The 26,423-nt window shown below is 33.5% G+C and overlaps 1 protein-coding gene across 2 annotated transcripts in view; it reads right to left on the bottom strand.

The window, feature by feature from the left end:
- LOC126734596 (facilitated trehalose transporter Tret1-like) overlaps positions 1 to 25,756 on the bottom strand; it is an 89,689-nt gene extending 63,933 nt beyond the window's left edge. Inside the window, exons 1-2 of one of the 2 annotated variants that reach the window (XM_050438290.1) lie at positions 25,535 to 25,756; positions 5,504 to 5,638 (exon numbers count right to left, since the gene is read on the bottom strand). In XM_050438290.1, the coding sequence (XP_050294247.1) occupies positions 5,504 to 5,638; positions 25,535 to 25,610 (211 nt within the window). In that variant the 5' untranslated portion in view covers positions 25,611 to 25,756. The remainder of the gene's footprint in view (positions 1 to 5,503; positions 5,639 to 25,534) is intronic. The other variant, XM_050438288.1, reaches the window with a different exon arrangement.
- Positions 25,757 to 26,423: the final 667 nt, after the last annotated feature.

Here is a 26,423-nt window from a genome sequence, read left to right as displayed (position 1 = left end):
TGAATTAAAGTTGATTATGAGATTTTTATTTAAATGTTTAAAATAAATTTTATTTATTAATTTTAAAGGAAACTTAATGTTAGCTAAAGCTATTTGTTTTATAATATTTAACTCTATGTTGAAGTCAGCTTTATCTAGGGGAATCAAGAAAAGTCTAGAAAAGTGGGAATGGAAAGCTCCGAATTTCTAGCTATTAGGTTTATTTGAGTTATAAGGGATGGTACTGTCAGTGGATGTAGGCTTACGGTATAGTGAAAATTTGATCTTATTGTTTATACGTGTTAGTTGTGCTAAAGATCGTTGGTTTCAATTTCAAAAGTAAAATTAACGCATGAGTGTAAAGAGTTTAAGAACGTAATAAAATTTTGAATACCCGAGGGGCTACCCTTAAAAATGGCAAGATATCATCCACATATCGTTTGATAAAGAAAATGTGTTGAAAGAGGGGACTATTTTTTTTTATTTTCCAAGTTTGACATAAACATTTCAGCTTAAAGAGGGGATAGGCTGAAACCCATTGCAATACCTAAGTTTTGTTTGTAATATTTATAGTTAAATTGAAAAAATAAATTGAAAAAGAAAATGGAAAAAAGTGAATTTCGTGTGCTCATTAAGCATTATTTTTTACGGAAAAAAACCATCACTCAAACCAAAGCTAAGCTTGATAAATATTTTGGGGACTCTGCACCATCCATTTCCATGGTAAAGAAGTGGTTTACTGAATTTCGATGTGGCCGTACAAGTACAGTCGAGGTCTCTACATCAAAACAATCGAAAAAATTCACGATATGGTTTTAGCCGATCGGAGATTGAAAGTGAGAGAGATTGTCGAGAAGCCATAGGCATCTCACATGGTTCAGTAGTTTCAATTTTGAATGATCATTTGGGTACGAGAAAGCTTTCCGCAAGATGGGTTCCGCGTTTGCTCACAATCGACCACAAACGCAACCGTGTGACAATTTCCCAGAAGTGTTTGGCGTTATTCAACCGCAATATGGACGAATTTTTGCGTCGTTTCGTCACCGTGGACGAAACGTGGATCCACCACAACACGCCGGAGACCAAACAGCAGTCAAAACAGTGGATTTCTCGGGTTGAATCGACGCCCATGAAGGCAAAGGTGGGTTTGTCAGCCACTAAAGTCATGGCAACCGTTTTTTGGGATGCACGCGGTATAATCCACATTGACTATCTTCAAAAGGGGAAAACAATCAATGGAGAATATTATATCAACTTATTGGATAGATTTAATGAGGAACTGAAAGAAAAAAGACCACATTTGGCCAAAAAAAAGTTCTTTTCCACCAGGACAATGCAAGGGTCCCCACATGTGCAGTTTCCATGGCAAAAATCCATGAATTAGGTAACGAATTACTTCCTCATTCGCCCTATTCTCCAGATTTAGCCCCCAGTGACTATTTCCTATTCTCAAACTTAAAGAAATGGCTCGGCGGAAAGAGATTTGACTCCAACGACGAAATCATCTCTCAAACAAATGCCTATTTTGATAACCTCGACAAATCATATTTTTCCGAAGGGATAAAAAAATTGGGGAAACGTTGGGCTGAGTGTATAGAACTCAAAGGAGACTATCTTGAAAAATAAAATAACATTTTATATAAAAACCTGTCTTTTATCCAAAAAGTCACGGACTTATTGACCCGCGAGAAATAAGTTGTTTTAATAAAATATAATTAAACCTCCCGTTATCACAGTATTAGTATTGTGTATATTGTACTGCACATATTTATTAGTATTAGTTTTAGTCCGCCTTAGCTTTTAAGACCTTATTTTTATATAGAATAAGATATAATAAGTGAGGTAGATATAAAAAATCTATATTTCAATCTAAATAAATAAATGTTACAAAGTAGTCAAAATTAGTAAAAAACAAGAGGGGTCTGGGAATCTCGTAGAAAACTTATGGGGTTTACGAGTCACGTTCCGCTTTTGGTAGGAATACTACCTTTGCTTCGCTTCAACTCTGGTACGGCACTAAAAATGAACAAATAGCCAAATCCTTTCCAACCACAAAAGTTACTCGACTTAGGCTATGCGGCTACTCAGTATGGTATCCTGCGACCATACGATCAAAGATCGGGGTAGCGAACACAAAGGTTGTCAATATGGACTTTCTCAAGATCAGTATTTTTTTTAAGTAAGTCTGCAACTAAAGGTAAACAGTCCTCAGGACAAATGCTAGGGAAGAGGTTAGAAATGTCAAAAGATACTAGAAAAGATGAATCGAGTAGAATGATATCTTTCAACTCTTGAGCTAGTTGAGTGGAATTTTTGATAGAAAATGAACTTTTAAACTTAGTGAGATAAAGTAAGGTGTGATTAAGCCAAGGACTCAGCTTGTCACATGAAGAGCCGCAATAAGAAACCACTGGACGAATAGGCATATCATGCTTGTGGATCTTGGGCAAGCCGTACAATAAAGGGATGGACGGATTGATAGGTGTGAGTTTAAATTTATTTATGTTAAAATATTGTAAAGTTGCATTTACTTGTTTTAATATATTTTAAAATTTAACAAAAAATTTGTCAGTAGGACAAAGGTTATCTGTGGAGAAAAAGGTTTCAACTTTTTCACCATATTGAACCCTCTTCAAGCTCACAAGACAGTTGCCTTCATCTGCTTTAGTTAAGGTCAAGTTATTCGTAGTAATCTTATTCTGTAAAGATTTCTAGCGTCTTAAGATTAGGAGAAACACTCGAGAGAGAAAAGCTATTGCGCCTATGATATGTAATAATACAGGAAGCAGCCTGGGATCTGAGTGTCTCCTTTAATGGAAGATCATTGATAAAGGTCAAGTTGTTCTCGCACTCGACCGCCAACAGTTCCAAATCCCTTCTTTGATGTGAAAATTATAGTTTAAACCTTACTTCAACATACTGTTTTCGTTTTTTGTAAAAGTAACATGTAAATATTGTTAGGCGTGTTATGGCGTTCAGATATAAAAATTGAACTGTCAAAACTTAAATTTATAATAGATCTGTCAAACTTACAGACCGTGGCTATTAAGTTGAACACATCGTCTTTCTTAGTTATTTTGTTTTGTTCGAAAGGGAAGTTTAGTGTGCTGTTAGTGGTTTTGGAGAGAACATTGATTTTGTTTTTTAGACGTTGAATTTTAATTTTTTTTAATCGTATACATAGTTAAGAAGTTCTGAATTACGAGGGTGAATCAAATATGAACCGGACTTTGGTTTTAGTAATTTTATTGGTACAGTAAATAAAAGTTTGAACACATGTTATTTTTCTACATAATCTCCTCTCTTATTTACGCATTTTTCCCACCGGATCGGAAGTTTTTTAATTCCTTCATCAAAGAATGAAGCTGGTCGTGTCAGTAACCAATTGCGCACAAACGTTTCCACACCTTCGTCGTCGTCAAAGTGATAACCTCCCAATTCTTCTTTTAGTGGCCCAAACATGTGGTAGTCACATGGTGACAAATCGGGACTGTAAGGCGGGTGTTCAAATCGTGCCAAAAGCCTTTCACACACGGCAAGACGGTTTGCTTTCTGATCTTCCGTCAAAAGGCGAGGAACCCATCTTGCACACACTTTGCGGTAACCCAAATTTTCTGAAATGATTGATTGAGCACTTCCGTATGATATTTCGACGTGTGCAGCAATTTCCCACAATGTAAGGCGGCGGTCACCTTCAATCAGCTCACGGATCGCACGAATGTTCGCCTCATTGATGCTTGTCCTGGGTCGGCGTGCATGGCTCTCGTTTTCCACTACCTCTCGGCCATCGGAAAATTTTTTGTGCCAGTCGTAGACTTGAGTCCTTGATAAGGTTTCATTACCGAACTGTGCAGTTAGTCGACGCAAAATTTCGGAAGGTTTTACGCCCTCACGCGACAAAAATTTTATAATAACGCGTTGCGCAACAGACGTGTGTACCTCTTGTTCAGACATGATGCTACTAACAGCTCATCTACTCCGGTGCGCCAAACCGACTGACTCCCCTCCTCTTGACATCCCTATCTAGCATATATCAGGACGTCGCGCCACTCGCTTCACCTATGGCGCGCTAAACAGAAAAGTCCGGTTCATATTTGATTCACCCTCGTAAAAGAATCCCACTCGGCTGCATGCATCAAATCATTTAAATGTAAGTTTTTTCACTATTATGATATGTGTTGATATATAGCTAAAAATTTCCCCTTTTGAAAATGCGTGTAAGCTTGACAACAGAGAATCGATGAATATATTTGTCAAGAAAACACCCTCCTTGCCCCTGTGCACATCTTGAACTTAAACAAAGTTGTTATTTATTAAGTCTAGCTTTTCAATGTTCTAAGATCAACACATATAATAATGTTAATTTAACTTATTGATGTTAGATTCTAGATTAAAAATAACAAGTAGAAATTAAAATCTTCGAAGCAAAAAAAAAAAATTAACATTCTTATTCCTTAAACCGCTTCTAAAAAATTTGAAATGGCAACACCGCAGGCACAAGCTGATGTCATCTTGCGGAATGTCATCTTGACAAACGGCTTTATGTTTAGATTCGGCATTTGTAAAGTTCTGTGGTTTTTCTTTAGATTTTGGTTAAAAAGGTAGAGTCATTTCAGTGTTTTTGTGAACTGTTACAGTAGTAAAAACTTGTGCCGTTTGTGCCACACAAGCGGCACAAGTTTTTTAATATTGTCATAACATCATATCAAGGGACAACTGCCGTCATAAATGTAGGATAATAAAAACTTATTAAGAAATCTATATTTATTATAAAATATTTAATTTCTATAAAAATGCTTTTTATTGAATAATAAGTACCTTTACTCTAATGAAGTACGTTAAACAACGCACAAAGAGTTCATAAACGATAATATTATTTATAATTTAAAGCATAATCTATTAATAATACATATATTTATTATGTAAATATTTTTTGACAACGTCACTAGTAAAGATTACTTGTGTCGGAGGAATCGACAACTTTTAATGTTGACTTTTTTATAGAGTATCTTATCATATTTATATCATATTTATATTGTTTTGCGCCTGTCAACATAAAAACTGCCAATAGTCCAACGGTAATGCTAATTCTAGCCTTTCAATGTTTCTTCCTGTGGCGAGGATCACGTTTTCTAATAAATTCATAGAAAATGTGCTTAGCTTTCCAATGGCGTTATCAAATTTATATCTTAATTTTGTAATTTTGGTTAAATTTTAAATTTTTATTTAATGATCTTGCGACCACTTTGCAAAGTTACAAATATTAAGGGTTTTTGAGATTGTGCACATTAACTCAGCACTCTGAATCTAATTATAAATATTACGTTTGTTGTATATAGAAATAATTATTACTGTGTTAAATAAAAATTAATTTTTATTACTAATGTACTTTTAGTATCGCAATTAAACATGTATATATAATAATTTCTAAAATGGTTTTTGCTAATGTTACCAAATGTTGCAGGTTTAAACAAAATGAATAAAAAGATCATAATTAATTAAATAATTAAAAAATGAAACTTACCAAGTGGGGGTAAAATAGGAAAATATGAAGTTTCTTCGTCTGTAATATGGTAAGTTACATTGTCTTTTTGAATTTGCAATATGGATGGCGAACTCCATGCATATAATATACCAGTCGTGATAGGAGCAAGCCCAGCTAAAAAAATCAAATTATGTAATAACTTAAACAACACGATGTGATTAACAAACTATATTAAAAATTTTTATTTATGAACGTGAAATGATTAGATTAAAATGGATTTTTTTAGATTTTCCTAGAATCTAGCTTACTGCGGTAGTACTATTATTAGGGACGTAACTTACTTAGTTTTACTTATAACTTTAGTACGTTAAAATTAATCATTTATTAAACATGTATTAAATGGTTCCCTGTGATAAGATTACTTTACAAAAGTAGACTTAAAACTTACAAAATAAACATCTATATTAAAAAGAATCATATACAGATTGTGTTTTCGTTCGTTACTTATAGGAAACCGCATAGAGGCGAAATTTTGCAACGTCGCGCGTGTACGAGTGCCTGCGACAGAGCACCGCCCCGGCCGGCCCGAGGACGGGATTAGTAAACATCTGACTTTCGAGGGAGCTGCGTCGTTTGGCGACAAAATGTCCCAAAATATTACGTGAAAATCCAGGCATTTTTAAAATATTTATTCTAATGCGGGTTTTACAGACATCACAATGTGTAAAACCCGCAAAGAATTGTAATCTTAAAATGTTTAATATGCTGTGTTTTGCATAATGAAAATTAAAGCGTTATTCTAATAAAAAATAAAATGTCAACTCTTATAAAAGTATAATAAAAAATCAGAAATAAAACTCTAATAAACAAACTTAACAACATATAATTTTTTAAATGAAAGGCTCATAAACCGCCTTCTTTCGCTAAACAAAAACTCAACCTATCGTAAAAGCTATTTCGCACCTCCAAAAGAGTTTCAGGTAAAATGGAATTGGCACCTTCGACAATTTTATTTCGCAACTCCTCTAAATTTGTTGGCCTACTAAATTCATGCTTGTAAATGGTCTGCTTAAGGTAACCCCACAGATAAAGGTCATTTGGAGACAAATCTGGAGATCTAGGAGGCCATTTAATATCGCCAGTCCCACTAATAAGTCGGTTAGGAAAAGTATTTGTTAAAAATTCTTTTACCCTAGCCGCGTTATGAGCAGGACAGATATCTTGCTGAAAATAAACCGATCCCAGGTCTACATCAGGTAGGATTTGAATGGCAGGAAGAACTTGGTTTTGCAGCAACTCAAGGGGCTGCTTTTGGCCACTTTGGGCTACTTTTGGGCGTTTCAAGTGCCATCAATAAAAAATGGCCCTATAACATTGTCGCCCAAAATACCCAAACATTAAATTTCTGAGGATACTGGGTACGAAACTGAAAACTTCTGTGCTCGTTTTCCTGAGACCAATAACGAACAATGGAAGGATTATGTTTGCCATGTAATGGAAAAGAAGATTCATCAGAAAACAAAATATTTTTTAAAAAATATTGGTTTTCATTTGCCTTTTCCATCATGGTTTCACAAAATTCCATTCTTCGCCACTAGTCTTCAGGAAATATTTCCTGAGTTTTTGAATACTTGAAACATTGGTACCCATATTTTTTCCAGATACGAGCAACAGTTTTATTGCTCATCCCCAGTTTCCTCTCCAACACTTCTAGTGGACTGTGTCGAATCAAGTTCTAGGGTACTGCAAACCATTTCTTCCCGCCGTTCTATATCCTGGACCACTTCAACAGGTGGTTCTTGACATTTTGTGTGGCATTTTTTACAATCTTGAAGACAAAAAAGATGTCTCAAAATTTGACTATTCTCAAATGTCACTGAAAACAAATCTCTACATTGTACTGCCGAATTGCCTCCATAAAACCATTTAATTAGTTGAACTCTTTCGGAAGGGGTATAAACAGCCATAGTGAAAAAAACGTGAAAATAACGCTCAAAAATTATTAATGCAACGTGCAGTAACACAGCAAAAATAAAAACGAAAAATTCCGCCGCCTGCAAGCCGCAACCAAGCAGTGTTGTCATTATTTTGAGTAACACGTAGCTCACGATAACACGATCTATATAATCGTGTGGATTACAGTGTTTCACCTTCACCGGGGGTTACCAGAGCCCAACGGCCTTAGAGAAACCGATAAGGCTCTCTGGTCTGAAGGACTTAAAGTCACTCGGTACACTGAAAGTGTTACCCAAGTATTTGAAACTGGCGCGCGTGAGTGCTACACACTCCCCGACTACATGGTCAACGGTTTCATGAGGAGATGGCTTCTTAAGTGCCAGTGACCGGTTAAAAAATTTGTCACTAGCTGAATTTCGCGTCCTTTTAAGCCTGGTAGATTTTTGGTGAGACAGGCAGAGGGCCCACCTATGTGCGCTTTGGCCTGTCTCATACCAGGGGACTCATTTATTGTTATTCCTGTTTTTATAATTCTAGACGGGTGTGTCTAGTGATGCTTTATGTTTTTGTTTTTTTTAAGTAAAAAAGAGATTGCTATTTTATGCGTGTGAATTTTATATGTTTTTTAATTGACAATATTATGCATCTAAGCAAACTATTCTAATAATATTGGGTTCTATGTCTTTAAACTGGGAAAGGACTAATAAAACTTTACTGGAATTTAAACAAGGGGCTATAAATAATTCCAAAAGGGCTATAAAAAAAGCCGTACCAAAAAATCCGGAAACAAGAGTCGATATTACGGACAATTTAGTAGAGTTATTCAATGAAACGACAGCCTTTATTAAGGATATTTGGGTGCAATTAGATAATCAGCAAAAGAATCAAACTAAGGACGTATTCCTTTTTATTAGAGATAAAGTAGTTAGGGCATTTGAGATATTAAAAGTTCCATATAAAATACCATTAAGTTGTATAGAAAAAATTGATCCGTTAATTTTGGACGAGTATTATATATCATCGAGCGACGAGGAGGAAATAAATATGCCTTTGTCAAATTTAGAGTTTTTTAATTTAGCTGGGAAAATAGTACCTCAGGAGTTTGATGGCTCACATGACAGGCTACAATCATTTTTAGATGCTCTTACATTACTTAATGAAAATTCGGGCGATCATGGAGCAAACGCAGTAGCCTACGTTAAAACACGACTTACAAGTAAGGCTCGAGGTTTAATAACTACCGAAGCATCCCTTACAGAAATTATAAACACTTTGCGTTTAAAAATTAAAGGAGAGAGTTCACAGCTGTTAACAACAAAGTTATTAAATTTTAGGCAACATGCTAGAGATAACGTAAGTTATGCTTCGGATATTGAATCTCTAGCTGAAAAATTAAAAACGGCATATATTAGCGAGGGTGTCCCCGCCGATGTCGCAGCAAAGTATTCTACTGATCAAACAGTAAGAGCCTTAGCTCAAAATGCTAATTCCGAAAGGGCTAGGGTAGCTATAGAGGCAGGTACATTTACCACAGTGCAGGAGGTTGTCAATAAATTTATAAATATAAATAATAACGCACAGGCTTCAACTTCGAACATTTTTTTATGCTAATTCAGGTCAAAATAATTTTAGAAATAATAACAGATTTTTTTATAATAATAGAGGTAGGCGACCTAATAACAATAATAATAATAATTATTACAATAACACTCAACGCAGCCAAAATTTCAATAGGCACAATAATGAACGCGGTAGAAATAATCGCGGTTATAATAATAATACAAGTAACAGGTATAATAATGACAGACAAACTAATATCAATAGAGCGAACAACTCATTTCACAGGTCAGTTAGGGCAGTTAGCACAATACCTGACCAGGGAAACGAAATGGACCCCCAAACCGGGAGGTTGGGGGATATCTCGTAAATAATGTGTTTAACATGAACCTTTCCTTCTCCAACTTTGTTATATTTTTTACAGAAATGACTGGTCAGGAAAACACTTTTTTAATCGATACTGGTGCAGATATTTCTATATTTAAAAATGACACAATTAATCCAAACAAAATTATAAATTCACACACCCCTAGTCAAATTAAAGGAGTAACAGATGAAGTTATCACAACTTTAGGTATTGCAAGAACGCTCATTTCTGTTAATGGACACGAAGTCGAACATTCCTTTCACGTAGTAGATTCCTCATTTCCGATCCCGACAGATGCAATATTGGGTCGAGATTTTATCGCTAAATTCAAATGTAATTTAAACTATTCGGATTGGACTATGACTATTAGGCCAAATGACAATAATATTATTATACCGATTCGAAATAGTATTTCTGAAGACTCTATTCCAGCTAGGTGTGAGGTACTACGAAAGATAAAAAGCCTACAATTTGTTAAAGAAGATTCAGTAGTAGAAAATGCAGAACTAAGGTAATCTTTGTTGCGAGAACTATTGTCTCAAAAAATTCCCCTATTGTTAAGATTATTAATACAACAAGCGAAAACGTTACTCTTAATAATATTCAGCTAAAAACGACAAGCCTAGCAGAATTTAATATCTATAAAATCGATAGAGAATATAACGATAGAAATTCTAATCTCATGACGCAGCTTAATGTTAAAGATGTACCTGAGTTTGTCAAAGAAAAATTAATTAAGTTATGCAACGAATTTTCAGATATTTTTGCCCTTAAGTCAGATAAAATAACAGTTAACAACTTTTATCAACAAGAACTCCGACTAACTGATAGGTCACCAGTGTATATTAAAAATTATAGAATTCCGCATACTCAAAAAAAAAAAAGAAATAAACAAACAAGTCAATAAATTACTGGAACAAAATATTATAGAGCCATCAATCTCCAACTATAATAACCCAGTTTTGCTGGTACCCAAAAAATCTCCTAACGGTCAAAAAGCATGGAGGTTAGTCATTGATTTTCGCCAGCTAAATAAAAAACTCATTGCTGACAAGTTTCCACTTCCTCGTATCGATGATATATTAGATCAGCTAGGAAGAGCTCGGTGGTTTTCAGTAATTGATCTTATTAGTGGTTTTCACCAGGTACCCTTATGTGAAAACTCTCGAGACGTAACTCAGTTTAGTGTTGATGCGGGATCTTTCAGATTTACACGTTTACCTTTTGGACTATCAGTTAGCCCAAACAGCTTTCAGCGGATGATGTCAATGGCATTCGCCGGCATTACCCCTGAAAGAGCTTTTTTGTATATAGATGATCTTATCGTGATCGGTTGTTCTGAAAATCATCATTTTGAAAACCTGTATAAAGTTTTTGAAACATGCAGAAAATTTAACTTAAAATTAAATCCTGAAAAGTGCAAATTCTTTAAAAATGAAGTAACATATCTAGGTCACAAAATAACAAACAAAGGTATATTACCCGACGATAGTAAATATGACATCATAAATAAATATCCAGTACCCAAAACTGCTGACGAGGTCAAGCGGTCAAGCCTTTACAAATTACTATCGCCGATTTATACCTAGGTTTGCAGAAATATCAGCTCATCTTAATAAATTAACTAGAAAAAATGTTACTTTTACATGGACGCCAGATTGTCAAAAATCTTTTGATGAATTAAAAAATTCTTTAATTTCACCTAAAATATTGCAATACCCTGACTTTACGAAATCATTTATAATAACAACAGATGCCTCAAAAATTGCATGCGCTGCAGTTCTTTCACAAAATTTTAATGGCAACGATTTGCCAGTGGCGTATGCCTCCCGGTCATTTACCAAAGGAGAATCCAATAAACCAGCCATTTTACAAGAATTAACAGCAGTTCATTGGGCAATTAAACATTTTCATTGCTATATTTACGGTACAAAATTTTTAGTGCGCACAGATCATAGACCGCTGGTATATTTATTTTCCATGAAAGATCCTTCATCTAAGCTTACGAGAATCAGACTAGACTTAGAAGAATATAATTTCGATATTGAATACGTAAAAGGTACCCAAAACGTTTGCGCCGATGCTCTTAGTAGAATTAGTATTCATGAACTTCAAGACGTTTATAGAGGCATTACTCAGGTATTGGCCATTACTCGATCTATGTCTAGAACTACCGAATCAATTAATAAACCAGTGTTGCAACAACCAATGTTAAAACCATCTGTGTACGAAGCAGTGCGTAATGTTGACATTATTAAATTACCTTCACTGCATTTTCAAGATGGACCTAATCATCTTAGGATGCTTATTAGGTACAAAAACAAGTTATATGCACAAAAAACTTTTAAAATCTCAAATGGCAACATTGCATTAGAGTATATGTTGTCTCAGTTGGATAATATAGCTGGAGATTTAAATATAAACAAAATAAAACTAAGCTTAGGAGATTCAATTTTTAATTTATGCGCAATTAATAAGTTTAAAGAGATAGGCCTTAAAATTTTAAAAAATACTAGTATTGCTCTTTCGCAAGTAAAGAAATTAGTTACAAATCAAAATGAAAAAATAAAATTAATTGAGGATTACCATGCTAACCCTATATTGGGCGGACATTGTGGCCAAAAACGACTTTTAAAAAAAGTTGAAGGCTAGTTTTACTTGGAAAAATATGTCACGCGACGTCGCCAATTTTATAAAAAAGTGTCATAAATGCCAAGTAAACAAAATTAAAATTAAACTCGATGAACCACTAGTAATTACCCCAACCCCCCAAAAGACTTTTGATATTGTCTGTATAGATACAATCGGTTTCGAATATGCGGTAACCATACAATGCGAACTAACAAAATACGTAGTAATTATTCCAATATCAGACAAACAAGCTTCAACTGTTGCAAAAGCTATTGTTAAAAATTTCATTCTTATTTATGGTCCTATGCGAGAAATTAGGACAGATATGGGAACCGAATATACAAACCAGGTACTTGAAAATGTACCTAAATTCCTAAAAATAGATCATAAAATCTCAACAGCTTATCACAGCCAAACAGTTGGAGGCTGTGAACGAAATCATCGCGTTTTAAATGAATATCTAAGGATGTACATTAACGATTCAAAAACAGACTGGTCTACATGGACTCAATACTACGCATTTTGTTACAACACGACACCAAGTTCTTATCATGATTTTACCCCGTTCGAGCTGGTATTTGGGAAAAAAGCTGATTTTCAAGATTCATTGAATAACTCTCAAGTTGATCCATTGTATAATATAGATGCTTACGATCAAGAATTTCGTTATAGGCTACAGTTGGCACATAAAATGGCAGGGGAGTTTCTTAAACGAGCAAAGTTGGACAGAAAAGCCCAACTTGACATAAACGCAAAAGTATCCAATTTGAGTCCAGGTGATTTAGTTACGGTTACAAATGAAAGTCGGCATAAATTTGACTCGTGGTACAATGGTCCTTTTTCAGTTATCGGCACAGAAGGCCCAAACTGCACTATAAAGGACGATAAAGGAAAATCAATTACTTTACACAAAAACCGCGTGAGAAAATATTTTCTATAAATAACATTAATTTGATGTTTTTGTAGTTACATTATATTCATGTACTTATAATTTATTGTTTATGTACTTATGGGAGTATTTTTAAGTAAAAAATTTAATCATATATACTGACTTTGCAAAGTCGCTTATAGGTATTTTAAGGTTTAGGATTAAGTTTTTTATAGGTTTTTCAAGTCTTTTTTTTATTAAGTTAAGTTTAGCTTTAAGAATCGGTAGGTTAAGTAATAAATGTAATTCAACATTTAAAAATGTTTAATGTTTTATATTTTCCCAAAGAATTTGGGAACCTTCTCCAAAAGGGGATGATGTAAAGGAATTATTTATAATATTAGGCAAATTCTTTAAAAGCAAAGTAGGTTACATTTTATTTATTATAAACATTAATAGTTGGTTGCAATAATTAGTCGACCTAGTATAGCAGCTATTTGCAAAATAAGCTATATCGCGGCTCGTGTCTAATTAGGTAACTGTGACGCTGTTCAATTGCTTTTGTATGGAACTATTTTTCAATTCATTCAATAAACAGTTTTAGATGGGGAATCTTCTTTGTTTTACTTGCCCTAAGTACCCAGCTATTACACGAGCTCGAGGGTTTGATTGTTGGACGGGCCGTGGTTTTACATATGCGGGGCGGCTGGGGATAATATTTTATTTCTAATTTCTATTATTTTATATTTAAATATCTGTTTGGCAGGTACTTAAAAGTGTGCTCCCTTATTGTCTTTTCTTTATCGCTTTATTTTGTAGTTTTTGGCAGTTCTTTTTATAAGCTGTTTTTTGTTCTGTTTTTGCTGTGTTGTTACTGTTGTTGTTGTTGTTGTTGCTGCTGTGTTGGTGTTTTTGTTGTTGTTGCTGTGTTGCTATTTTTGTTGCTAAATACGTTTTTTTTGTCGTTAATTTTCGTAAATTATACGACCAAGATGGCATTGTGGAGACCCTTTGATGTGTCAGATAACGGAGCTGAAAGGCCGGAACATAACGAATTTTTAAGCGGCTAATACTAAATATTTTTAATTGCTTGAAAAGTGAAATGCCTGAAGCCTCACAAAATCAAATTTTAACAAGAATTTGTGAGCTTACTAAGCTGGCTCGTACCACCGTTTACAGTGTGATAAAAGCAGGAAATGTCATTGATCATTCTGTAAAACGAAAAAATGTGATAAAAAAATTAGAAAAATTGATGATAACGACAAAAATGTTATTCGTCGATCTATTTATGAATTTTATAGTGAAAACAAAGTTCCATCATTAGAAGACATTCAAAGAAAGCTATAACGGATTATCCCGACTACAAATATAAAAGTCTTGCTACATTACGTTGTGTATTAGTACAATGCGGATTTAAATATAAAAAGTTAGATAAAAGGATGGTTATTATGGAATCTCCTCGAATTGTAACAGGAATTGGCGACAGAAATATTTAGAAAAAATGAAGGAATACCGTCAATTAAACAGGAACATAGTTTACCTAGATGAAACTTGGTATGATACTCATGATGTCGTTAAGTATGGTTGGGTGGACGACACTAAAAAGTGCTCACTAAGTGGACCAAGTTCTCGCGGTAAACGTGTATAATTTTACACGCAGGTGGTGATAACGGCTTCATCCCCAATGGGTTGTTGTTGTTGTCGGCCAAAAATATAAAGAATTCGTCGGCTGATTACCATGAGGACATGGCAGTCAATCTATTTGAAAAATGGTTTGCTGAGCAATTGATTCCCAATTTACCTGAAAACTCGGTGATTGTAATGGATAACGCGTCGTACCATTCGCGTTTACATCAAAAAATCCCAAATAATTCCACAAAAAAGGATGAAATTCTTAAATTTATGGAAAGCAAAAATATGAGCATTCCACAAAAAGCCACAAAGAAAATTTTATTAGAATCCATAAAAAATGAACATTTAAAAAAGAATACGTTATCGATAAACTCTGTGAGGCAAATGGCCATACCGTATTACGTCTACCGCCGTACTACTGTATTTTTAATCCCATAGAGATATTTTGGGCTACTTTAAAGGACCGAATTAAAAAATATAATCAATCTCCAACTAACGATACTATCGTATTAGAAACTATAAGGGCGGTTGTAGAAGAAATTAATAAAACAGACATATGGAGGAATTGTGTCCGGAGTGTTATTGAAAAAGAAAATAAATATGGTATTTTACCTCATGTTAACCCCATTATTATAAATCCAAGTTTGGACTCCAGTTCCGAAGCTTCAAACAGTGATTTTTGAGTTTTTTTATAAACATTTTAATTACTAAGTATAATGAATAATAATAAACATAATAAGTTTATAAATCCTCGCATAAATCATTTGAATTACATTATCCATACATCGCTTACTTTTACTGAATATAACTAGTTTTTATCTATACAGGGTACCTATTCAAATTTAAGTTCAATATGTTATAACAAAACTACTAAAAAAAAGTATATAAAATATTAGCTAAATAATAAAACATGCGTAACATTACAGGCAATAACTATCCTAAAATAGAGTGATTTAAAATTTTAATAAATATAACCAATTAATGGATTTTTAAAATATTTTAAGAAATAATAGCTCTCTATTTTTTGCACGCCTATGCTTTATAAAGAAGATGCCGCTTATTGCCGGATATTAAAGTTGACGCCCAAATGAAAAGTGCTTAATGGCAAAGTTGTAGACAATATAAAAATCTATAATTTTTGTAGAGGGCACTTTTGAACATAACCTCAAAATGTTCAAGATAAATGCAAAAATTGCGAAAAATTTTTTTTTTCGTTTTTTATTTTTCATTTATCCAAAAATTATGCAATTTTCATAAAACGTGGTATAAATATACCCCTTAGTATCCTAAATAATCTCTATTTTTTTCAGTACTAAACAATAACAATTTTTCAAGAAATTCAAGTTTTTCAAAAAAATTACTTTTTTTTTAACGAAATTTGTCCTTCAGAGAATTGTCCTAGGAAGTTCATATGGATCTCATTTTTTTGTTTTTATTTCTACTTTTTAATAAAATAAAGAAAGGTTATACTTCCCATTTGAAAATAAGCCATAACATGCAAAAAACTGAATTTTTTTTTTTTGCAACAATGAACTTTTTAATATTTGTTAATAATTTACTAACAATTTTTAAAATGTCAAAAAAGTAATAGCACCACTAGATTCTACGAAAAAAAAATACATAAGAAAATATATATTTCATCATGTAAAGTTCAATAGATTGTTTTATGCAGGAGACAATTCAAGCTTACCCCCCAGTATATATCACGTGCCTCGACACGTATTCTGTATATTACACTAAATCAGCCATATAAGTCGATGTCGCTATATAATTATCGACGTGCAGAATTGATTTTTCGAACTTATCAATCCCAAATAGGTTTTTTTCAATTCAATTTGGCTACTTTTTTATCGAAATCGGCGATTTTCACATATTTCAGGACCTCTAAATTAAAACGCGATATAGTGTGTACATTTTTTATGTGTAATATCCCGTTTCTGTTTGGAGTTACTTATTATAGGTATTTATGTTGCAGCTCGGAAAGAGATTAGAGCAGATCGTCATTGTAGGCCAAGATGTTGATCTTTTAGTTTTATTGCATCAATTCAATTTAAACAATGCACCGATCTACTTTTTGAAAGTAGGTGCAGGAAAAGTAAATGATGCAATTTATTCATCAAAAAGTTTCAAATCCGGCACTACCAATCTATTGCTTTTATCCATTGTTTTACTGGCTGCGATTGAACATCTGGGTTCGCAGAGAAAGGTAAAAAAAAACAGTGGAAGCGCTCATGAACTCTCCGAACTTGGCTGAATTAGCAAAGCCATTTTATGAGCCTGATTCTCATCTAACTGTAATAGCTCACAATGGTTGTAATATGATTGCACATATTTACAATTACACTAAAGGAAAAGCAACTTTGAACGATCTGAGATTTCAGCGTTACGAAATCTTAACTGCTAAATCTACATTCAAATTAGAAAAGTTACCACCAACAATTGGAGCAGCTACACAGCATTGTTTCAGAGTATATCATCAACTTCAAATGTGGCTTGGTAACAACTTAAGTGCAACCATGTGGGGATGGAAAGAGTCACTCGTGAATAATAGTACAATTCTTATGCCTCGATACACAAGCGACACGATGATACCCGAAGAGTTGTTCAAAAAAATCTTTTGCACCTGCAAAGGTAATTGCAGTACAAATCGATGTGGGTGTAGGAAGCATGGGCTATCGTGCACATCATTGTGCACTAATTGCCAAGATACAGGCAACTGCTCCAATATCGATGAAATAGAGGAAGATTGCAGTGATTCGGAAGAGATTTTAAATGAGTTTGAACTTCCAAGAATCTCATTAGACGCCGAAAATGAAGAAGAATGTGAAGACTCTGATATCAGCGATTATGAAGATGCGGAAAACGCTGAAGAACCAGATTATACTGGAGAGTCCGACCATGAACAAGTTTCACAGCGTGTAAATAAAAAAAAAACTAATAAATCAATAAAACAATACGTCGTATTATATAAACTGTACATAATGTAAAAAATTTTCTTGTATCATAAAATGTATAATGTATTCATAAAATCAAATACTGCAATAAATTTTCAGCAATTTTGTAAAATTTTAATCAATTTTGTATAATTATTTCATACTTCATTAAATATTTTTTATGGAAATATGTAAAAACCGCTGATTTCGATCAAAAAGTAGCCAAATTTTGTTTAATAAAATCGATTTGGAATTGGTAAGTTCGAAAAATCGATTCTACCCTTCGAAAATTATAAAGCGACATCGATTTCTCTGGCTGATTTAGTGTAATATACAGAATACGCGTCGAGGCACGGGATACATACTGGGGGGTAAGCTTGAATTGTCTCCTGCATAAAACAATCTATTGAACTTTACATGATGAAATATATATTTTCTTATGTATTTTTTTTCGTAGAATCTAGTGGTGTTATTACTTTTTTGACATTTTAAAAATTTTTTGTAAATTATTAACAATTAATAAAAAGTTCATTGTTGCAAAAAAAATTTTTTCAGTTTTTTGCATTTTTTGGCTTATTTTCAAATGGGAAGTATAACCTTTCTTTATTTTATTAAAAAGTAGAAATAAAAATAAAAAAATAAGCCCCATATGAACTTCCTACACAATTCTCTGAATGACAAATTTCGTTTAAAAAAAAAGTAATTTTTTCGAAAAACTTGAATTTCTTGAAAAATTGTTATTGTATAGTACTGAAAAAAATAGAGATTATTTAGGATACTAAAGGGTATATTCATACCAAGTTTTATGAAAATTGCATAATTTTTGGATAAATGAAAAATAAAAAACGAAAAAAAAATTCGCAATTTTTGCATTTATCTTGAACATTTTGAGGTTATGTTTAAAAGTTCCCTCTACAAATTATAGATTTTTATTATATCTACAACTTTGCCACTAAGCACTTTTTATTTGAGCGTCAACTTTCGCCGGAAATAGCGATAGAAAAATGCTCCGGCTGTTTTTTTTCAGTTTTCACCCCCGCAACTACCCCAGGTATGAATTTATTTTTTTGATGTTTCTTATGAACCCCTTTACCACATCCAGTCGTTCATTTGCGGGTTGCAATTTTTTTGTTAAAAAGTACAGATTCCCTGGACTAAATCCTGTTGATTTTAAACGATCTAAGCATATAGATATTAAATATCATTTTACTAGAGAGCAGGTACAAAATAAACCATATTAATAAAATATGTTCCCACAGGTCAACAGTTGGCTGACATTTTTACGAAGCAACTTCCAGCTCCAAAGTTCCACGAAGTCCTATTCAATTTGAGGCTACAAAAACTATCGAATAAATAAGATAGTATAGTTTTAAGTGGAACTAAATGGTTCCAAAAAAAAACTGTACTTGAACAAACAACTCCTTTAAACTAAATATTAACGCGACAAAAAACATCATTACATAATAATGTAATGATGAAATTTATATATTTCCTTTTTTGTTTTCGGAATCAAATTTGATCTTTTTCTTTTAATTGTCTTTGACTCCTTGTTCCAAATCAATGACAATAATAATTGCTTAAATTTTTATATCGAATTGGCTTGCATGGTTTACAATTCAAGGGTCAAAATGCAGGACCTCGTAACTAACATTTTTGGCTAAATTAGTTTTAATATACCATTATGCGTAAAATAGATGGTGGCATCTGTTGACCAAGTTAGATATTAATCAGTTTTTAATTTTAGCGGCAAATCGCAAAAATCATAACCTCGTATTTACATTCGCGTCAGTTTTGAAAGCATTACCTCGTATTTGTCAGTTAACCCTTGTTAGCGACCGTTACTGATGTTGTTCGTGGAAGTGCTTTGTGTTTTTGGCCGGTAAGATGTTTAAAATAGCTAAAATTTTATATCATTTTGAAAATAGTTGTTTTAAAGTTGTTGTTAGTAGTTTGTGTTTAATTTATTTCATAATAAATATAATTTTTCTTTACCTAAACCACATTTTTTTCCATGTAACACTTACGAGGTCCTGCATTTTTTTAAATTTAAATTGTATTACCACTTACCAGTTGCTGTTTAAGACTACTAATACAATTATAATGTCTAGCCGAGCAAGAAAAATGGTGGCAATGACTAAAAATCTAAACTCAAATAAATTAAATACAGTAACTAAATGCCTAGGACAAGAAAATGACCTGAACTTGTCAAATATAAGTGATTTTAACAATAAGTCTTTACTTGAGCTTGACTTGGACCAAATTCTAAGCCCTAAGGATATTTCTAAACTAATCAATAATGCGGAGGTCGTATTCGAAAGCTATTCAGAGCCAGGAATTCTCAGCACCTCTCCCGATCAAATGACAAATATGGAAATCAAAGAAGCTACGATATCAGATCCCATCCTTAAAACAAACTCTATGAAAGCCAGTTTGGGTGAAAGCGTTACAAATTCATTTACGGATGACGTACCCGAAGAAAACACATTGTCTGATCCTGATTACGACGCCACTATAGAGCCCGATGACCCCGACTCATCTGAGGAAAGTATGGTCGAAGACAATTCAAATAAAGCCCTTTTAAACATCACCGACAATATAATACGAGCTCTTGACAAGAAACTTTCAGCTGTTATGGTAGCCCTTGATTACTCAAAAGCCTTTGATGTTATAGATCACGATTTAATTGTTGCTAAGCTAAAGTTTTATGGGTGTAATGACATTGTCTTATCTTTTTTTTAAAGTTATCTCTGGAATCGAACTCAAAAGGTGCGACTGCAGGATAGCTTTTCGGATCCCAAGCATGTGGTATCAGGAGTGCCGCAAGGGTCAATACTTGGTCCGCTTTTATTTTTAATTTACACGTCAGACTTGCCTAATATTGTCAGTACATCTGAAATTTACCAAAATGCTGACGACACGCAGCTGATTCACTACTTTGATTCCAATGAATATGAAGAGATAGGCAACAATATAAGCACTGAACTCGACCTAATATCGAATTACTCAAAGGAACATAACTTAATCATAAATCCTAATAAAACGAAGATGTTGCTATTTACTAATAAAAAGTCTCGTAGAATTATAACTTCAACTATAAAAATTAAATTAGATAATACATTAATTACTTTTTCTGAGAGTATAAAAGTTTTAGGTCTGACGTTAGATGCCTCTCTTAGATTCAGAGAGCATGTTAGTACTATTTTTCAAAAGAGCTATTTGCATTTGCGTATGCTTTATGCTAATAAGTCAATATTACTTCAAGACTAGGAAAAAACTTGCCGAAACTTTTGTTATGTCAATTATCCAATATTGTTTGATAGTTTTCTTTCCGTGCTTGGACCAGCAGACACAATATCGGTTACAACGTGTGCAAAATACCTGCTGTAGACTTATCTTTGACCTAGGAAAGTTTGATCATGTGTCCCAATGATTTGGGGTGGTTAAAAATACCTTTTCTATATAAGTTTTTGTACTGCATCTTAGTATATCGCCTTTATAAGTCCAAAGCTCCGATATATTTATTTGAGAAACTTATACCTAGAAATCCTGTACATGCTCGAAATATTAGGCATAACACTTTGACTATGCCCCATCACTCAATGGCTCTCTTTGAACGATCATTCACTTACAACGCAGTCAAATTTGTGAAAGTCTTTAGGCCTGATTTTACCAATTGCTGTTTCAAAAGATTTTCTTATTTCTGTTAAATGAATATTGTTTTATTTTTTATTGATTTATGTTTGTTTATTTTATTTTTTAAGGTTAAGAGTTTAAGAGTAGCTTTTAGCTAATCTTCGCCTTCGAAGGCAAAACTATGTATTTGCTAAATAAAGGCGCTTTATTATTATTATTATTATTATTATTATTATTATTATTATTATTATTATTATTATTATTATTATTATTATTATTATTATTATTATTATTATGAAGGACCGCAAGGGCAACTTTCAGAAGAGGATAGCGATTTAGAAGAACAACCTGTAGGTGAACATGAAAATAAAAAGCGAAAAGGATACAATAAAAGGAATATTAATAAAAAACTAAGGCTGATAGGCAAAAGCTACATGGGATTCACAAAGCCCAAAAAACAAAAAAATACGTTTCAAAACAAAAATCGCCAGGAAAGGAAGATAAAAGAAAGGTATAAATGTTTAAACAAAGAAAAAGTGAAGAATGCTACAAAAAATGTTTTCTTAATTGAAACGAGAAAAGTTATTCAAGAAGTTCTGGGAAGATTTGACTTGGGAGCAGCGAAAAGTGTTTGTTGGAAATACTTTCAAAGTATGCGATAAAAAGAGGCCGTCGAAACAAATCGATTCATCTCGTAAATCCCAAACACTAAATTATTTTATTATCGGTAATCAATCCATTACTGTTTGTAAGAAAATGTACTTGAATACCCTTAATCTCGGAGAATGGTCCCTACGATCCTGGGCGATGAAATTCGAAATTCCTGTCAATTATTACAATTACTAAACTTGCCGACGAAATGAAAATCTCAATATTCCGACCTACAAAGAACCAAGGTGATGTCTGTTTTAAGTATAAGAACGAAAATATAGAAGCGGAAGAATATAGGAACACATTGAGAAAAAAAATTCAACAAGACGTGAAAAGGAAATAGATAAGGAGAAGGCGATAAATGATGAGTTTCACATGATTATCATGGGTGTGCAAGCTGTGAAGCTATCTCCGCAAATACCAGCTAGCACGTTGTACGATAAACAGATATTGTGTTGCCATAACTTCACGATTTATAATTTACTCAACAACCAAGCCGTTTGTTATTGTTTTAACGAAACTATTGCCGATGGGCAAGCATCTGTTTATGCTTCCTTTTTAGTAGACTACTTACAAGAGCAACTTTTAACCCAAGAGGCCAAAAGACCTATCATTATTTATTCTGATGGCTGTACGGCGCAAAATAGGAATAGTGTGCTCGCTAATGCTCTTCTTTATTTATCAGAGAAGCATGATGTTTCAATTACGCAAGTTTTTGGAAAAGGGTCACACTCAGATGGAGTGTGACTCTGTCCATAGTGCTATTGAAACCTGCTTAAAAAACAAAGAAATCTATTTACCAAGTGATTATTTAAAAATCATTAAGCAAGCACGTATTAAAAATTCCTATTTGGTAAAGAATATGGGCTACGAGTTTTTCAAAAACTACGGCCATAAAGATTTTTTAAAGTATGCCTCGATTCGGCCTTCAAGAATGAATAATGATAGGGCTATTGTGACCAATATTAGAGCGTTACAATATTGTAATCCAAAAATGGTACATTGGATGTACACGACAATGGTTAGATCACCCATCATTACATACGTAGCACCTATATGGTGGCATGCGGCAGAAAAGAGGACTGTAATACAGACACTCAACAAAACACAACGAATAGCATGTCTGGGCATAACAGGAGTGTTGTCAACAACGCCGACTGCTGCCCTAGAGAACCTGATAGGACTAAGTCCGCTACACTTAGTGGTACGGGCTGAAGCTATATCGGGGGCGAGAAGACTGCTGTCAAATGGCGCAACAATCCTATCGAAAGATGGGCACAATGCCTTATTTGACAAGATACATGACCTTGGGCGCCTGGCCCTAAGAACAGACAGAACCAAGGTCACATACTTAGACAAACCTTTTGTCATCAAAGAGAAAAGGGGACCACTGGACGCAGAAGCGGACAGGCTCAGGCAAAGAGGTTACTTAGTATGGCACACGGCAACCAAACGATCCAAGATCGGGGTAGCTGTGGGCATGGTGGAGAACGAACAACAGGGCAGACAACTTATGCTAAACCTGGGCCTGGAAACAACAAATTTACAGGCAAGCATAATAGGAATACAAACCTGTGTCCAACTGATGAGAGAAGGGCTGCCAAGAGGCAAAACCTTCGCAATTTTCACAGGAGACCAGGCTGCAACACTTGCACTACAACAGTTCGAGACTAAGTCAAGGACTGTGCAAAGCTGCTGGGAGGATCTCAGAAACCTCGCCAAAGCGCAAAATAGGCCAGAGATAATCCTAGCAGAGAATATGGGCAACAATAAGGCTGCAAGAAGGGCTATCCAACTTGCAACTCAGGGAGCCAGCAACAGCCTGGTAGGCCCTGACCCAACATGTTGTGTCAACGATAAGACCTGGAAGAGGGAAATCGGCAACTGGCTAACAAACCAGAACAAATCCTACTGGGAACAGCTGCCAAAGATGGAACAATCCAAACAACTTATAGGCAGCCCACTCTTCAAGAAGGGTGAGAACATACTGGGCCTCTCCAGACAACAACTGCGAAGGGTCGCGGGGCTATTTACAGGCCATGCGCTCAGCAGGAAACACCTGCATACGCTAGGGAAATCAGTTACCTCGCTATGTAGGGGATGCAATGAGGAGGACGAAACAACTCTTCACATACTGTGCTTCTGTGAAGCATTTAATCAAACCAGGGCAACATTCCTGGGGGAAGAGAAACCCTCGCCAGAGGGTATAAGAAATGTACCACTGGGCACAATCCTGGACTTCCTTGAAGCTACAGAATTGAACCTGTGGGACTAAACATATGGGACACAATAGGACTGCTTCTTAGCAGACCGCAGTGTAGGAAGCCACAAGGCACCATCCAGCGGTGAAGTTTTAGTGGGTACAGGACGAAACAGACTCGACACTGAGTCCCACACTACTGGGGGCGGCGCCGCGTAACCAGTGTTCATAAAGAATTTCTCCATCGACCCCAAAAAAAAAAAAAAAAAAAATATTGTAATGGGCAAATTTCATTCAAGTTAAAATTTTCTGACGAAGACTTTCACCCCCTTCCCCTAAGACCAAAATATGTTGACTTTAATAATGTAATATTTCCGCCTCTTTACCAATCGCCTCTTCTAATTACGAAAAAAAAGTATGATAATTTACAGAGCATTAAGGCTACAATTCCTAAAGATTGTTGGAGTTTTTATGAACAGTTGCCTTACAAGTAAAAATATTTTGCCAAGAAAATAAAATTTGCTCTGAATATACATCAGGTTTGATTGATTTGTAAGAAAAGTTTTGTCAGCTTTTATTTTTCATTTTTTTAATTTAATTTTATTTGTATTAGGTTGCTACATAAAAAATACTTTTATAAAAAGATGTTGTTTTTAAATTTAGAAAAAGACCAGATCAAAAACTTTTTGAAGTACCTGATAATGTGATGATATTATTAGAATAATATGATGAATTAATAATTATATTAATAGGTATTTAATTATGTTAGGAAATAGGTTTAGGGTATTAGTATACAAATTTTTATAATGTTTAATACTCCTTTGCAGAAAATATTGAATATTATCTTATTTTATTTTCTGTAATAAATACACAATATTTATTTGTGTTTTTTTCGTAGTTTTTTAAGAATGCAATTCCTCGTATCAGTATTATTTAGACACAGTACCTCGTAAATGTAGTTTATTTTATAAAAAAAAGAAAATTATTATTTTTTTCTAGACTGATGTCATTATGTTCCTGCTAAATAAATAAATGTATGAAAAAAATCATTACTTGTCGTTTATTACAAAAATTAAACAGTTTTATTGCTCTCCTGAAAAATTTCCAAAATGTTACTTACAAGGTCCTGCTTTTTGACCCTCGGACATTATTAAATGTGCTTTCCTTTAAAGCCCTGTCGAAGAGCTTGTAAATGCGTGATAAATTCTAAATAATTTTTCTTATAAAGACCTATTATTTTAACACTGATAAAGCCAGCAAATACATAAAATTTAAATTCTACTCAAATAATGAACTATTTTAAAAACTACTTCCTATAGGTTAAAATATTAAATTATACTTAAGAATCTAGAAGTAAACTTAACAGACGAACATGAGCTACGAACTAGAAACAAAATAGTACAAAAACTATGAAATTATTTAACTTATATTTATATTTAATTTTTTAAATTAAAATTTTATTTTATATTACTCTTAATTATTTTTTTACTATATATCTCAATGACGCAATCGCATGAAAAAGAAAATTGATTGACTAATTTGTGTATTTATTATTGGTGTATCATTAAATGAAAGAAAAAATTGTTAAATATTTTTATCTATAAAATCAAATAAAGTGCCATAAAATTATATAAATACTTACCTATTATAATGGCCAAAATTTGAGTTAAATCCTTATTATTAAAAATCCGAGCAACTATATTAATTTGTACTGTCATTCTAAAAATATTAATTGATCTATACTAGCAATTGGTAGAATCTAAAAGTCTAAGTTACACCTCTTCACTACACTGGTCAAAGCAATAGACCTCCGTAAATACTTAAGCCGCGATCTGACTGCACGACTTTTGCAAAAACGTTTAACAATATATTATAAAAAAAATCCCCGCACTTAAGCGACAAATATTATTATTGATAAGTATTCCGCCAGAACAATATACTTGAATATGTTGCGGTTTGTCGTCCTATAATTCATGTACCTATATTATTTAATTAATTCTTTGTTTTTGTAATTCTACGAAAGACTTAGGATTTGAAAGATAGTTTTAATGATAAACATGATAACCTATACCTATTTTTAATTCTGGAAATAGCAAATATTCCAATTTTGTTCTTCCTTGCTACAAGCATGAAACCAGAAAGTTAGGTTTTTGGGGAGTTGGAGGCGCTTATTTTTTCGTATTTTAAATTAAAAATTGTATTTATTCATTAAGCAATGAAGATCTTAAATGGTAACAAAATATACGAGCTGAAACAAGAAACACTATAAAAAAATGTATACAAAAAGTGTGTCCAAAAAGTTTGAAAAAATACCTTTTACAGGTAAACAAATTACCTGGTTGAAAATGCTCAGACACGTCAATTCTCTTTTATTTTTTGCATGTTTTCAGATTTCTGAAAAGTATACAGGGTGCGTCAAGAAGACTGAGCACCTGTCGATTTTTTTATTTTAAACACATCATTATTAATTTATTTCTGGATTCTATAAATAAATTAAAGGTTTTTTTTTTGTTTTTTTTTTCTGAATTGCA

This window comes from Anthonomus grandis, chromosome 3 (assembly GCF_022605725.1).
Source record: "Anthonomus grandis grandis chromosome 3, icAntGran1.3, whole genome shotgun sequence".
Classification (NCBI taxonomy): Eukaryota; Metazoa; Arthropoda; class Insecta; order Coleoptera; family Curculionidae; genus Anthonomus; species Anthonomus grandis.
The sequence above is the reverse complement of the archived record's forward strand: the minus strand, read 5'-3'. Positions and strand labels throughout refer to the sequence as shown.